The 16,449-nt window shown below is 38.5% G+C and overlaps 1 protein-coding gene across 1 annotated transcript; it reads right to left on the bottom strand.

Annotated features, from left to right (window-relative positions):
* Positions 1-10,379: 10,379 nt before the first annotated feature.
* On the bottom strand, positions 10,380-15,516 carry SLITRK1 (SLIT and NTRK like family member 1). The gene is made up of 2 exons (XM_004276832.4): positions 15,060-15,516; positions 10,380-14,621 (listed from the first exon to the last, which is right to left on the bottom strand). The coding sequence occupies exon 2, from the start codon at positions 14,566-14,568 to the stop codon at positions 12,478-12,480; it is 2,091 nt and encodes a 696-aa protein (XP_004276880.1). The 5' UTR covers positions 14,569-14,621; positions 15,060-15,516; the 3' UTR covers positions 10,380-12,477.
* Between the last annotated feature and the right edge of the window lie 933 nt (positions 15,517-16,449).

The following is a 16,449-nucleotide window of genomic DNA, read 5'->3' as shown; positions in this document are numbered from 1 at the left end:
GACCACTAAACTATGAATTTGGTTTTCTAAGATCCGAGCTTATTTTGTTTTGTTTTTTCCCTCCAAAATTAGGTGTATCAGGCAATTATCTCTTCTGCCCTGCAAGTCTGTAAATAAGTGTTCTGGAAAAAACAAACAAATAAACAAAGGGTGTTGTGAATGACAAGAGGGTAGTGGCTTCTAAGGTCAATAAGTGTGGGAAATATTGCATATCACACATTTCTCATGGGGACTCAGAATATTTCTTGAAATCAGTGAAGTCCTATAGTAAGGACTAGTACTTAAGTTATTTAATGCAGTATTTCTCCAAATTTTAAAATCAAAAAATCATTTCTGGAGGCCATAGTTTTTTATATCTCTTGGACCTTGGGAATAGTGAAACAGTTCTATAAATAGGAGAGTCACCACAGATTATATTGGAACTAGTCCCTGGGAGGAAAGCATGTTTCCCATCCTAAGCAAATGTATTCTGACATCTTAGCCTGCTTCACTTTTGGCATTGCAAAGCAAAATGAATTGCCTTCCCAGAAGATAGCATGGATTATTAGCATGCTCACAATAGCAATAATACTATATTATAGATGCATTCATAGATAGGTGTTATGCCAAACAAAAAGAACTGTAGTTCTTGGTTACAACTAATACAGAGTCTTTAAAACCAGATACAATCGTTGTTCAATTCTATAACTGATTTTGGTGGAGAATTTGTCTTAAACAAGCACCAGTCTGAATTCCCTCCCCAGTTCTATTGGACACCTTGGAAGCAGCAAAAAGGCAAAATTCTCCATTCTCATTATCTTAGATGATGGAGAAGGAATCTCTCAGATTTCTTTATTTTAAAAAAAAGTGAGTTGGCTCCATATCATATATATATGAAATTTGAAGAACTAAGAAACATTCTTCCTGCCAAATATCCCTATTAAAATACTAGCATTAAAAATGCATTTATTTGTTACCAGGCTGCTATTAAATTTTTTAAAATACTCCACCTCTTGCAAAAAAATTGTTGTTTTAAGCCATCTTCTCACCTTAGTACTATTTAGCTTGAGGTTTTCTTTTCTTCCTGTGGATTAGCTAAAAATAGCTACAAGGTAGAGATTTAAATGGAGTTTAGGAAGTGGAAGCACAAAAGGAAGAGAAATTAAATTTTAGAGTGTCAGTTACTGTCCAGTAATAGAACAAGCTGTGGGATGAGGATAAATTTATATCAAAAATTTAAAAACAATTATGTGTTTACTTCAATGTGGCTGTGGAATGGGGAAACATAACAAGATAGCATTATATACCTGTAATCCTTGGAAAAACAACAACATGGATATCAGAAAAAAATGTCACAGAAGGTTGGGTTGGGTAGATATGATAATCTCCCATCAAATACCCAGTTGTGAGTTAAAATGCATTTGTTTTAAAGTCCCTCTGATCTGGCTTTGCATTTTGGCTCTGCCACTGAGCAGCGTACTCACAGGTAAATTGCTTTCTAATCTTCAGATTCTTTATTTGTAAAATAATGATTTAAAAAAATGACCTAGCAGATACAATTATTTTGAGAATTATGTAAAGATATTTATGCAATAGAGAGCCACTCTTAATGGCTAAAGCTTTCTGCAAGTTCATCATGTATTAACCTCTTACAAGCATTTTAAGTGTACTAATGCATTTAATATTCATAACATTACTATGAAGTAGACGCTATCATTGTCATTTACATTGTACAAGCGAGAAAATCAAGGAGCAAGAAGGTTAATTACTTGGTCAAGTTCACACAGCTAGCCAGAGCTAGGATTATAATTGATACAGTCTGATTCTAGACATGGGATTCTTAACCACTCCAATAATTCTTGATCAAACATGACTAGTTTATTGTCAGTCCTCTTCAATCATTATTTTATCCCTGGCCTATTTTGTCCACATTTAAAATTATATTCTAATAAAATTCCCTGGTATAATTTAAAATATCCATACACTGAATGGAAAAAACTTAAAGAAATATCCTATATAATTTTGAAAATTTTATGTAATATGTATAATGCAAAATACGTTGAGATATTTTAATGAAACCATAATAAAGATTCTATTTGTGTTTTATTAGAGGAATTTAGAGTTAATCTAGTCCAGGTATGGCAAACTACCCCCCACAGGCCAGATCAGTCCTGCTGCCTGTTTTTATGCCACCTGTGAGCTAAGACTTGTTGTTGCATTTTAGAATGGTTAAAAAATTCAAAGAATAATATTTTTTAACATGTACAAATTATATAAGATTCAAATTTCAGTGTCAGTAAATAAAGTTTTAAATTTTTTCAACAAAACTTTTTGGAAATTTGTTTTCTCTCTTGTTCAATACATATCTACATATGGACTTAATATCTACATAATGTCCTAGATTTTTCATCTTTGTCCACAGAGCCCAAAATACTTATTATCAGGCCCATTAGAGAAAAAGTTTTCTGACCACTTGATTCTAGTCCAACAGCCTCATTTTAGGTATGAAAGTTGAGACTTCCAGGAATTAAGAGCCTTGCCTAGTATCACAGAGTTAGAGGAGAACGTAATCCAGAATCAAGGCCTTCTGACTCTAGGTTCCTTGTTACGGACCCAATAAGATCCCAAAGACTTTAAACTCTGTAGCACCATGAGGCTGTCTTGTGAGAAACCAAGCAAAGCTCTCATCCAGCTTCTAACTTTCCTTTTAAAAATAAGCTGAGTGTTTACATCATGGCATCCCAACTGTACAGAAAGAACTGAAGCCACTTAGGGCCTTATGAAGAGGGAAAAGTATCCTTGTACAATATCTAAAATGAATATTTGAATTTCAGCAGGACTAAAAAATAAAATGAAAAGTAATTGCAATTTACTCAGAAGATTAAGTTCAATTACACTTAAATTGTTAGAGATTAGAGACAGTGATGGTGTGCTGATTGATGCAGATAAACCGTTCTATGAAGAAAACACGAAATGTGTTTTATTGTGCTGTCTACTCAAAGTATGGACTAAATACCAAATGTGGCATAGCATTTTTAAGCGCTAACCAGACCAGACCACAGAGTTGCAAGCAAAAGTAAAATAAAGCTTCCCAAAACAGAGTCCAACCTTTGACTAACTACCAAATAAGAACAGCCTGATCCTCATTCTTGTCTTACTATTGATTACTAATCTTCCTTTGACAGAAATCTTTCCTCTTGGGGAAAAAAAGAAGTTAAGCCTTTTGTCACTGGTAATGGATAAAATTGTTTACTTCCTTCTCACTCAGAAATACGCTTATTAAAGCAAAGCGCTTAAGCATTTCAATTTAAAGTTTACACTGTACCTTTATGTTACAAGCTGTTTTGCCTTTTCCAGGTCATTTTCTTTCATTTTCAATTGATTTTCATAAATGAATATTTTGCTAGGTTTTATGCATAGTCTTCTGGTTTGAGGGAAAATGTACAGATTTTAGAGATATCATACATGCTTTATACCTTTCCTACACCAGTTATATCTAAAAACAAGTTTACATTCAATTTTCAATAAATCTGCCCTGAAGGTAGAATATACCAGTTGAATGCAACCGTAGGCTTAGTTTTTAATTTTATAAAATAGAGCCATGAATAAAAGATGAATGATGAATTCCAAGTCTAGATTTTCCTCCCTAAACTAAACTCTCCCTGAGCTCCATATTTCTATGTCCAAAAGTCTACCCAGAATCTGTAAATAGGCATCTCACTGTTACCATGTTCAAAACCTAACACTAAAACACACCTGCTTCCTCCAGCCTTCCCTTCTCAATAAAAGACACCGTCACCAAGTTAGTTGATAAAGAAAACACACACGCATACCCTTATTTTTCCTTTCCTTGGCACTCCCACATCTGCTCCAGTACAGAGATCTGCTGGACACCAAAAATTTACCACCAAGCTCACCACTTCTGTCCACCTCCACTACTACCATGACTGTCCAAGAGGCCATCATGCCTTTCCCAAGCTCTGCAACAGCAGCTCCATGCCTTCTACTTCCCGCCTATAATTCATCACTAAATAAGCCAAAATGGCTATTTAAACTACTTGTATCATATCACTTGCCTGCTTAAATCTCTCTGTTATACTTGAAATAAAATCTAAACTCCTTGCTATGGCTTATAAGGCATTCTCTGCTTTCTCTCTGCCTCTTCCACTTCATATCTGCCTATGGTCAGATAAATAGCCATTCTGGCCTTCTTTCTGGTACCTAAACATTTCATGCACGTTTATAAATCAGGATGTTTTGTACTTGATGATTTATTTGCCAGGATCTCTCTTTATCTAACCTTCAAATGACTGTCTCAACATTTTCACTTAGTTCATGCGTCATCTCTTCAGAGGGAACTTCCATGACCACCCTAAAAAAAAGAGATCACCAGTACCTCCTGCATTTTATTTCATTCATAGCTCTTCATCAGTCAGTGGTTTACCATTATCTTTGTTTGGTTTTACATAATCCCCTATAGAATGTAAATTCAGATGAGCAGAAATCTAGTCTTTTCTGTGTTGTTTTAGAACCTCTGCTTAAGCTCCTGGCATGCAGTAGGGGATCAATAAATATCAAAGTAAAATTTCCATCATCTTCAGTTGTTTTTCTTCTTTTGCTTTAATTTTCTGAATTAGGCATAATTAAGATGTATCTCCCTGACACCAATGCTATTTTGCCTCCTTGAAATGTCTTGAGCTACATGGTACATACACCACTGACAATTGTATTAGTCTTGAGGAATATACTATTATAAGGCTGTAGTCAAAATATTCCTCAATCATAGTTTAAAAGCCTACATAAATATGGACTGAAATTTCTCTTCTTAAATATTTCATACTAGTTTAAGATATTATGAACTAAAAACCATGTCTTTATAAAAGAAAGTAATTCTGTTTCCAATTATGAATTTGATTACTCATCGAGTGTGTTGATTGGGCTTTCAGGCATGGAAATTTAATAGGCACTATATTAGCTATCCGTGTGAAGATGTTGAGAAAAGGGTTCTATGTTATAAAAAGCTTGTCACATGAATAGTTTTGGGCTGGCAATAAGTGATGTCATGCTTATGCAAATAATGTTCAAAAGGGCTGATCTGACTTTCTTCTCAATTTGGTGTTATAAATTTAAAGTTATAATAGTAACATGACTTTCCATGTAATTCATTTCTCCGGGATTATTACTGTTTCCAGCTTTTAGTTTCTTGGCTTCAAGTCTTATTCCTCATAATATTATAACATAAGATGGAATACTCTCCTGGAATACTCTGCTTGTTATGCCTTAATGTCTAATTATACCAAATACCATCTGTAACATGAAACCTGATTGTTAGAATGCTGATCATTCTGGTGAAAAATACAAATGCCATGCAAAGTTTTGCTGAAAAATTTAAAATGTAACGTTTTCTGATTCCCACAAATAATAATAAATAATAAAATTAAGCTCCCTCATTAAAGCATGTATTGAGTCATCAGAACATATTTAGTCATTCAGGAAACAGAGGGATTAACGGTTTTAAACTATTTGCTTTAGTCATTTCATTCCCTTTAGATTCATCTGATAATGAGTTAAACCAATTTAGATCCATTATTGAGGAACCTTGAAAAATTCACTAACATAAATTTTCAACTCAGTGATGCCAAAGCCATACTCAAACATATGCTGTATGGCCACCAAAACCCAAACTGGTGCAAAATATATCCAATTAAGTAAAGTTAACTGGACTTGCCACTTTACCAGATTAGCTACAAAAAATTATCTAATTGAACAGAAATTAGCAAATAATTATTATTCGATATGATTGCATATATTATACAACAGTTTAGTCATGTAGGATTACCTAAATTATATAAAATAATTATTTTAATAAATAAAAATGCCTGGACTAAGCATGTGGATTTTAGAGTAATGTATAGGCAATGTCATTATTTCAAATTCATTTGCTATTTTATAATCCTGTTGTTTTATAGAAGTGGCAAAATTTTCTACATATTATTCAAATCATATTACTATAGTAATAATAAGCATAACTTTCTTGTATCATATGCATTTTGGAAATTTTAAAAAGATACTGATTTAAAAAAGAAAATTACACAATAAATATCACTGAATCTGGTAAGAACCATTATTGTTTATGGTAATAGTGGCCCTTTCCACTCATCTTCCTTTCCTGGGAGGCAGAGAGAGCGCTTCTCTGCACTGTAGATCGACCATCTACATTTGAGGCCCTTCTCATTTTTTCACTATATATTGACTCTTTCTATGGATATGCTGCAGCTGAATATGTTTCCTCCCTGTATTCTTCTGCCAAGAAAAGAAATGGAGTTAGAGGCAAAGGGAAAAATGCATAGAAGTTAGTAAATGCATGACTTTGCTTACTGCTTTCTGCTTGTTAAACCTTTGGACTTGTACACCTGGAACACATTACTAGGTAACTGAAGATTAGGTTTTACTAAATAAGAAATGGCTAGGGGATTATTAGTTTTACCATAATAATTTTCAAGTATATATAATATATTAAAGCTTCTGTTATCTATTTTATGTATGTTATAAATAACACAAATCAAAACTAAGTACCCAGAGATAGCTACTCCAAAATTCTTATGATACCATAAAATATTTTATTCAGCTTTCTAAATTTATATTTGATTTCTCAAATAACTGACATTGAAATTATCAGTCATTCATTTGTTAAGATAAAAACTGGTTTGTTGGTTTCTTTTTGGAAGGATTAGTTAGGAAACTCAGTGAATTTACAAAAGAGCAGACATTATTCCCATTTTATAGAAGAAGAGATAAACCTAGAAAAGTAATGAAAGTACCTCTTTCATTTTAAAACATTGTTTTAAGATTTTCAACTCTTTGAACAAGAGGTAATAAAACTTATGTGACAACTGCAGTTATCCAAATGGCCAAGACCTTAAATTACTTAAAAGAAACAAAATTTTCTAGTGGCATCACATCATTAAAAAATGATCAATGATGGGCTTCCCTGGTGGCGCAGTGGTTGAGAGTCCGCCTGCCGATGCAGGGGACACGGGTTCGTGCCCCGGTCCGGGAAGATCCCACGTGCCGCGGAGCGGCTGGGCCTGTGAGCCATGGCCGCTGAGCCTGCACATCCGGAGCCTGTGCTCCGCAGTGGGAGAGGCCACAGCGGTGAGAGGCCCGCGTACAGCAAAAAAAAAAAAAAAAAAAAAAAAAGATCAATGATGAACTGTTCTACAATTACAGTGATGTATGTATCTCATTTTGTAGGCTGTAAACGCCTTGAGGTTAGAACTACCCTTTTTTATTCTCTAAGAGAGCGTCTACAATATTTTTCATGTAACAAGTACCCAATATTGTTGCCAATTGCCAATTGAATATGTAGGTTCTAACTCATTCGAAATTCTTTCAACAAGTAGATAATTCTCCTGTCAGCTTTGTGCGAAGTTCAATTAGGAAATATAATTAGTTTTCAAGTATGCAATATAGTATATATTTAGCAAGTAAATGGAAGGAGAAGAGTGATTAATTAGATATTAGGGATCTAAGCCAATTAACTAAAACTGCCAGTCAGTTGAGGCCAAAGGGTGATACTGGGGTTTAATAATCTAAGATGATTACTTCAGTGATCCATTTCATTATAAAATTATAGTTCTTAAACATTTAATCTGTTATTATCTTAACTATTTAATTTTTTCTGAAACCCAGTCAAATTTTGATAGGCCAGAACAGAGTGGATATTGATTCAAGTCAGGATTGTTCTGTTTGTGACACGTACTTTCATGAAACCATTTAGTGGCCTTTCTTTCACTTTCAACACAAAGAAGAAAGTCCTTCATGTCCTGTATGTTACTTTTTATAATCATATTTTTGGTGACTTTATAGAGGAAAGAAAATGCCAGGGGATTAAGTTAAATTTATTTAATTTAGCCTTTGTTTTTTATGGCTCTGGACCACATTGAAGCAAATCATATAACTTAATAATTTTGAGTATGCATTGCATTTACTATATCTGTTGATATCATAGTTCATCTTTTAAAAATTAAATAATATGTTACATTTGGAATAGATTGAAATAAGAAAGAAAATGAAACAAAAGTGAATACATGCTAAAATTAAAATTTTAGCACATTTTATATTTCCATTTTTCCTCAAATAAGCATACAAATAAAACAACTAGTATTTATAAATTAGCTCACAGAAGAGGTAAATTAGAAACCACACTACATAATATTCTACCAACACGTTAAAACGCACACTTCCCTGTTCACCCTTGCAAATTCATCCATCTCTCTGTACATACCAAACACATTTATTAGCAATTCTGGAAAAAGCTAAATTAACAAACTGTCCTTAAAATCACCAGTATAATTTTGACACGTATTAAAACGCCTGACAATTCTAATTACATCTGATATAAACACTGTTAAGAAAAAGAATTCTGTTATAGTAATGTTAGATCAGCTATTCCAGCTTCCTCCTGGATAAACATGTAAAAATGGTTAAACAATAAATTTCTATGGCAACAACTTAAATTCTAGGATCTTCTTAGTTACACCAGCTGCCACAGAAGGTACTACTTTCTTTAAAGCAGTGAGAACTAACCAAGATATCTCCTTTCCTCCTTTTCCAACTGGCACAACTAAAATCTCTTACTTTGATGAATTAAAGGATGATTTAACTGGAAATAAGATATCTCAACTAAAGCACATGGTAACTACCGTTATATGAGCATTGAATGTTAAGAAAAAACAAAGACAAGAAGCTAAGTACTTCTAAGTGAAAGTTATATGGTGAGACCATATATATTATGTATCCTGCAAATTAAGCTTATATATATACATATATAAACTATATGTTATTTATATATGTAATTGTGCCAGAGATACTTTATCAAAATAAATAAAACATTGTCTAAATAATAAATGCTCTTATGAAATCATTGAATATCTTTTCTACATGGATTTTTAACATATATTATTATGTATTAAAATATTTGATAGTCCTAATATTTTAGAATCAACATATAGATAATTTAGATTTAATGATTTGAACTTATATAATTCATAAATTCATACAGCACATTCATTTTTTCTTATATGTTAAATCTTCTTATACAGTCTTGGAGAACACACTAAAGTTATCTCCTTCAAATACAGGACAGTTTTTTCTGTTGCGAGACATACTGGAAATATAAAGGGCCACCAATACATACTGAATTAAGAAGATAAAACCCTTAATTTTTATATTGTATTTTTACAGCTATATACATACATATATATATATTATATATATATAAAAAAGATAGAATTCTTTAAGAAGTTACCAGGTAAATATATCTGACTACTCCATTCAAAGTGTGAGGTTTTGCGGGCTTCCCTGGTGGCGCAGTGGTTGGGAGTCTGCCTGCCGATGCAGGGGACGTGGGTTCGTGACCCGGTCTGGGAGGATCCCACATGCCGCGGAGCGGCTGGGCGGGTGAGCCATGGCCGCTGGGCCTGCGCGTCTGGAGCCTGTGCTCCGCAACGGTAGAGGCCGCAGTAGTGAGAGGCCCACGTACCGCAAAAAAAAAAAAAAGAGTGAGGTTTTGGAATATGAGGAAAATTGGACTTAAATATTGCTCCATTATTTACCAGATTTGAGTTACTGCTTACTTTTTCTAAGCCTCAATTTTCTCATTGGTATAATAGAAATAACAATATCTTATTAAATTTTTATGTGCTTGTGAGGGCTAAATTAAGTAATTCTGTAAATCACTTAGCACATGCCTGGACACAATGACCACTCAAAAACCACTGAAGATAATCTTTTAAAAATACCTTTAACATTGCCTTCTATATTTTAATTTCTTTTTAATTACTATGAAGGAAAATTCATGCCCCAGTGCACACCTTCTACCAGAAGTTCTATTTTCCTGACTTAAACTAATCATGTATCAGTTTTTAAAATTACCATCATGCCTCACTAGGTATCTTTCAAGTGTCACTTTCCACCAGAAACATAGAACACCTGCCATCTTTTCTTTTCCTTCTTAAGCTCATAATATCCTTGAATATATAACTCTTTCCCTCCCCCAACTTTTCAATCAAGAATAAGTCTGTTGATTGCCTACAAGGAACCCAGTTGTCTTTCCATAAAAGAATTAAGGCCTTTATATGAAAAATCAATCAATAAATAACAACCCATAATATTTGTCAGAGGGTAGTGGGTTACAAACTTACTACTATGAAATGCAGTCCACAAACAAAAGAATCAAGAGAGAAAATGATGAATGGCCTTAGGAATAGTGATGGTTTATAATAAGGATTTTATTAAAAAAAACATTAAAATAAATAATACATACTCCAGAACATCACTGTTCTAGGAAATCGCTTTTCTTTAGAATATGAGTTCTAGAAGGCAAATCTTCTTACAACTGCTCTGGGGGCTTTCATTAGCTGATTTACAATCCTACAGTCTTTTTTTTTTTTTTTTTTCAAATCTGTGGTCTGCAGTCTTTTAACATACTTCTCAAGGGTGGATATGTGGTGGAATGCAGACCCCCATCAATGTGTAGTTTTATCTGCTGCTTTGTCCCCTAACTGCTGATAAAATAAGACTGCTTAGAAATCCCAGAGGACTATGACTGAGGCCAGAGTTACACTGGCTCATAAAATTCAAACAGTTCAATGCTTTTCTTGTTAATTACTGGGCCACAACCAAAAATCCCAATGATGGGAGAGAAACACTTCTTTAGGATAATGATTGATTTCCATAAAGATGAGTGCTTTAACAAATTTCAATATGCATTTGCTGGGGCGGGTAGGGTGGGTGGGCACTAATTAGTTTTACCACTTTCAGCAGATGTTGAATTCAAAACGCCAGCAGCATCTCAAATGCCAGTCATTAGGGCTGTCTTTCATCGAAGAGTGCTGACCAATGAAACCTCCACTGTTTAATGAGACCGATGTAGACAGAGTCAATTAAATCAAATCTCTACTAACATCCTTAACATATCTGCAGTGTATGCAGCAGCAGCAGAAGCAGCAGTGAGGGATTTCCAGTATTAATAAAGGAATTCACTGCAGCAGAAGGAGAGGGGGAAAAAAGGGAGGGGGGAGGGGGCGTGTCGGGGGAAAGACCTTCCTTAACCACAGGGGAAAGCTGGAAAAGTCCGGGGGCGGGGGTGGAGAGGGAGGGGAGCTACGTAAAGGGTAACAAGCTAAGTGAGATGATTAAAGAGAGAGCCTTAATGTAGCTCTTGAAGTGATCCACCCCCAACCTTCCCCCTCCCGCGTCCCTTCCACCGCAAATCCAATTTACCAGTTGCAAATATGAAGCTGGAAAAATGTAAGGACCCAGAGTTGAAAACATTTTCACTTTAATACTGAAAAAATATGCCATTATAAAATCCTCGAATAGAATTAGTAAGTTCCACGTGCTTCCTCGGTTCTTTTTTCCTACTTTATAAGTAAGATTTACACCAGCACAGAATTGCTACCATTGGATCGCAGCCTAAGCACTAGAGTGACATTAATTGGTCATGCTTAACTGCCTCAAAATCTTTTTTTCTTAATAATTACACTGATACTATAATAGAAATCATGGGTACTTATTTTACATTCAGATGGAAGGCATTATTGGATATGTATAGAAAAATATTCCCCCTCAAAAAAAAAAATCACCATCAAAATAAAAGAGCCCAAAACAACCCATAAAACTTTGCTCAGCAAAATACATTTTTAACTCATAAAATGGACTGATGACTAGCCATGCAAATGTCCTAAATAAAACCTTTACATTTTTTTTTCACAGTAAACGTACGCTCTGAACTGCCTACCGATCACAAATAATGGCGAAATGGCACTTTCTGATTATACTGTATTTTGTTTATAGAAAGTTTGATACGATGGGATTTATCAGGTAAGAGGGTGGGTGCTGTGAACGTGACGGCGTCCCCAGTCGCGGGAGGGCAGCGTCCCCGGAGCGCGTGGATTCCATGCGAGCCATGCAGCACTTTTTGTTTTCTGCCAGAAGTCAGAGTTAACTTATTTACAATACATTCATGCCTTCGTGCAACTGCCCATCCCTGCGTAGCCAACAGGGAGCCATCGCGCCCCCCCTCCTCACGGGCTAATCCACAGGGGAAAAATAGATACCTATCTCTCTATATAGATGTGGGTATATGTATATATGTGTAGGACCACGGTACCAGCCCCTCTCCCGAGGGGAAGGGCACTGTCTGGTCTCCGAGCAGGGCCCCTGCCGGGGCTTTGTCAAAAGGGGCTGCAGCAAAGAGCGATTTGGCAGGCTCTCCCAGCTCGCCACAGTCTGCTCTTTGTTTCCAGAGGGAGCTAAGGGGTCAGACCCTCTCAGTTGAGCGAGTTCATAGTTATTTATTTATTATGTCCATCAAGGCTTGGGGCGCGCTGGACCTGGGTCTGGGCTCCCCTGACCCCCGGGGATGCCGGCGGAGTGGGGGGAGGGTGGAGGCATCTCCATCCCCCCTCCTCTGCTTTAGCCGGGTTGGGGGTCTTAGTCTGAGAGCGAGTGGGAGCCACAGTCATACACCCTGTGGGCCCCATCTGCGTTGTAAGGCCCATTGTGCCAGTAGGAAGAGTCACAGACTGTCTGTAGGGAATTAATTTCGGACGCCGAGGAGTTGGCGTCCCTTCTCTTAGACCGCTTTCGATTCCTCAGGATAAACACGAGCATGCCCACCACAGTGAAGGCGGAGGTGACAAACACCAGCAGCAGTCCCGGGACCAACACGGAGATGGACACCCTGCTGGTGTCTAAGTAGGAGTTGGAGTGTGTCCCGGTCTCCGCCAACCCAGTGCTGTTTTTACTGTGCGAAGTTAACGTGGGCGAGATCCTCGCGTACAGCTGGGGGCAGATCTCGTCATTGGAGAGGAGCATGAAATCCTTCCTAAAGAAGTTCACTGGCGTCTCGCACTTGAGGTCGCTCATCAGCACTTCGGAACCCAGGCGTTCTGCCCATTGCTTGAAAGGCACAATGGTGCAGGAACACTCCCAAGGGTTTCCGTGCAGGTCTATCTGGATGATGGCGGTTAACTGGTCCAGCACCCCTGCCACCGGAAGGTACATGAAGTAATTGTTGTGCAGGCTGAGTTTAGAGAGCGAGACCCCAGCAAACACGTCCACGGGCAGGGACCTCAGCAAGTTGTTGTTGAGAATGAGGATCCTCAGTTTGGGCATGGCATTGAAGGTGCCAGGAAGGATGAGCTGGATGGCGTTGTACTCCACGTTCAGGTACTCAAGGTTTTGCAGCCCGGCGAATTTCTCCCGGGACAGCGTGTCAAGGTAGTTACTATCCATATACAACCACCTGAGGTCCAAAAGATTCTTAAAAGTGTTGTTCTCTACGGTGGCGATGTTATTGTTGCCCAGATCCAACAGAATGAGATTCTTGTAATCCACAAAGTGCGATTTTCGGATGCTATGGATCTTGTTATCTCGCAGGAAAAGCTCCTGCACGTTGGAAAGCTTGGGCTTCAAATCAGCCAAGCTGCTCACGTTCCGGTTGTTGCAGTTCATCTTTAAACCCGACCCTGGGATGTGGTCGCAGCTGCAGCCCCCAGGGCAGGGCAAGCCGTTGGCTGGGGGTTTGTTTCTGGCGCTGCCGGTAGCTATCGCTGCCGTGGGTCTGATTTTGATCTGCCAGTTGCCTGGGATCTTTGTACCTCCGTTTGGAGCCGACCCTGGGGTGGCATGATCTTCTTGCCCATTTGTCTTGAAAGGAGTTGGCAGGGGGCCAGGAGCGAAGGTCTCTTCTTGGGCAGGGGGAGCCGGGAGACTAGAATCCACTCTGTTTTTCAAAGGACACAAGTCCTGTTCAGTGGTTTCATTGAGGTCTTTGCCCTGCAGCCTGGTGGGGGCTTCGCAGACTACTCGGCCGATCAGGGCATTTTTGGGAATGTTTTCGAGCCATTCTTTCAGGGAGAGCAGATCACAAGTGCAGTCCCATGGGTTATCCTCTAGCAGGATCTCGGCAATGCCAGGGATTTGCTCCAAGACCTCCTCGTAGGGCAGCGTTTTCAGCCTGTTTCCCCGGAGGTCGAGGTGAGTGATGGGCACATATTGGAACACATTGGCAGGTAGGGTGCTGATGAGATTGTCGTTTAAAATGAGTACCTCCAGCTTGTTCAAGTCCTGGAAGGCCCCCGGGTCTATATCCCGTAATAAATTAAAATCAGCCTGGAGGTATTCCAGATCGTCCAGCCCCAGGAAAGTCTGCTTTCGAAAAGATTTGATCTTGTTGTTATTGATGTGCAACCTTTTCACCAGCTGCAGCCCCAGAAAAGCCCCAGGAACGATTTCATGCAAGCCATTATTTTCCATGTGCAAACTAACCGCATTGTAAAAGTTAGCGAACTCATTAGGGAAAAGTCGAGTGAGGGAATTGCCATGCAGAAATAGATGGTAAAACTGGGAAGTCGGGGCGGTGAAACGCTGAAGACTCGTAAAGCCCTTTTTTTCACAGTCTACGTGTAGGTCCCCTTCTATCTCATTGCAGGAACAGATCTTCTCTTTGCAAACGTCCCCTGTAACGTTTCCAGCGGCAAAACAAAGAGACGTCTCCAGCAACAGAATCCAAAGCAGCATTTTTAAAGCGAGCAATTCATCCCCGATCTCATCACAAAGTAACAGCGACCATCCTGCTCTCCACAGACACAATTCAAGTTCATTTAGTGCTCCAATGTCCGAGCCCAGGGAAGGAGAAGAAAAGGGTTTGGGGGGGTGGGGGTGGATTCCTTCCTCCCTAACCCCCCCGCACTGCAACAACCCAGGCGCCAGTCAATAATTATATCTACAAACTATCCAGGCACGTAGTGCAAGGCAAGCAAAAAAAAAAAAAAAAAAAGTAGAAAAAATAACCCCACTCCCCCTCAACCCTTTAAAAATAACGAAAAAGAAGTTAAATATATACATATAAATTAAAAATACACCCTTACAGAATCTCGTCTAGTGTTCCTCACTAACCAGAAAGGGAACAATGCTAGTAATTAGAAGCAAGTGCATGTTAGAGAAACAAGCAGAGGGTTTGCAGCGTAGTACAGGCACACTGCCTGTGCATGGCTGTGCATCGGACTGACCTTGCCTCTGATACAAAGCAGGGTTTTCGGCGGCTTCTGTTGTTGAGGCTGCTGATGGAGTTCTTGCTGTGGCTGCGGGTTGCCCAGGAGTCCCCCCGAGGAGCTGTCCAGCCCCCTCCCGGTGCTGAAATCACGCCCGACCGGACGACTCACGCTGCCGAACCAATGGCGCTGGAAAATTTCCGCAATCGCTGCGTTTTGTGGCTGTCCATCGTTTCTCTTTCCTCCCCTTCGCTTCTCTTCAGCTTTTTTTTCTGGTCTCCGACTCTCGGTTACTAGCTCTTCTTTTCTTGTTCTCCTTCTCTTTCTTCTGCTCTTTCGGAATTACGTGGAGGGGGCGGAGGGGGGGGCGAGTTGTCTGAGGGAGGGAGAGAGCGTGAGAATGGGGAGGGAGGAAGAAGAGAGTTGCTAAGAAGCTCTGCTCGTTCCAGCCTGGTGCACTCTGAAAGATCTGACACCCTCTGCTGATCTGCAGTAGCAAAAATCCATCTGGTGAGGGAATGCTGAAGGAAAAAAAAGTCAATCCACGTACAGGGCAAGCGTTAAAAATGTGGGCATTAAAGGCTGTCGATCCACATAGACGTTTTTTTTAAAAGGATTGTTTAATTCTTTTTGCGTGCTGAAAACTTTACCCTTTCCTTTCCTTAACGACCTCACAGCACCCACTAGCTCCAGCGTTTGGAAAGAGTGCTTTTAAAACATTTATTTCCCGATGGCTTGAATAAAATTAGTGTCAGGGTGTCAAGCGAACAGCAATTTGAGGTAATTATACTGCACGCCATTTTCATCGGTGCTTTAAATGCATTTCTTCGGTCTCTGCAGTACAATGTTTTATGCTATTTGATGTCTTTGAAACCTTTTTTTGTCTGTTTGTTTCCTTTTTAACATGTTTGAAAGTAGCTATTTGGAACATATATGCATATCATATATATTTTATACAATACAATTGGGTATGAATTTTTTTGCTGCTAGGTATGTAATTTAGGCAAATACTTTTTAAAACTTGGTATAGAATTTTAGTCAACTTGGTCATTGAGAGTTAGGTTTCTCTGATGATATTTCTTGAATGTTACTTAAGTCTGCATGATGAAAACACAGTGCACGCTTTCGTCTTTGATTCCAGACCCAAAATCCTTCACTGGGAACCGGAAAAGGAGGGAGGGGGCAGGGAAAAATCCCAGTATGATTCGTGAGCGCTCTTAAAAACCCACTGGCAGACTCCTGTGTGCACACCACACACACACACACACGCACGCACACAGGCTCACCCTCACACTCTCATACACACGAAGTTTCTGCATCCGTTTGGACGAATTTAAAATGCATACAAGTAAATAACCGGTTGCATTTTGCTAGGGGGAGATAGAAATCTCTAGTCCCTAAGGCTCTG

Source organism: Orcinus orca, chromosome 18 (genome assembly GCF_937001465.1).
Source record: "Orcinus orca chromosome 18, mOrcOrc1.1, whole genome shotgun sequence".
NCBI classification, from domain to species: domain Eukaryota; kingdom Metazoa; phylum Chordata; class Mammalia; order Artiodactyla; family Delphinidae; genus Orcinus; species Orcinus orca.
The sequence above is the reverse complement of the archived record's forward strand: the minus strand, read 5'-3'. Positions and strand labels throughout refer to the sequence as shown.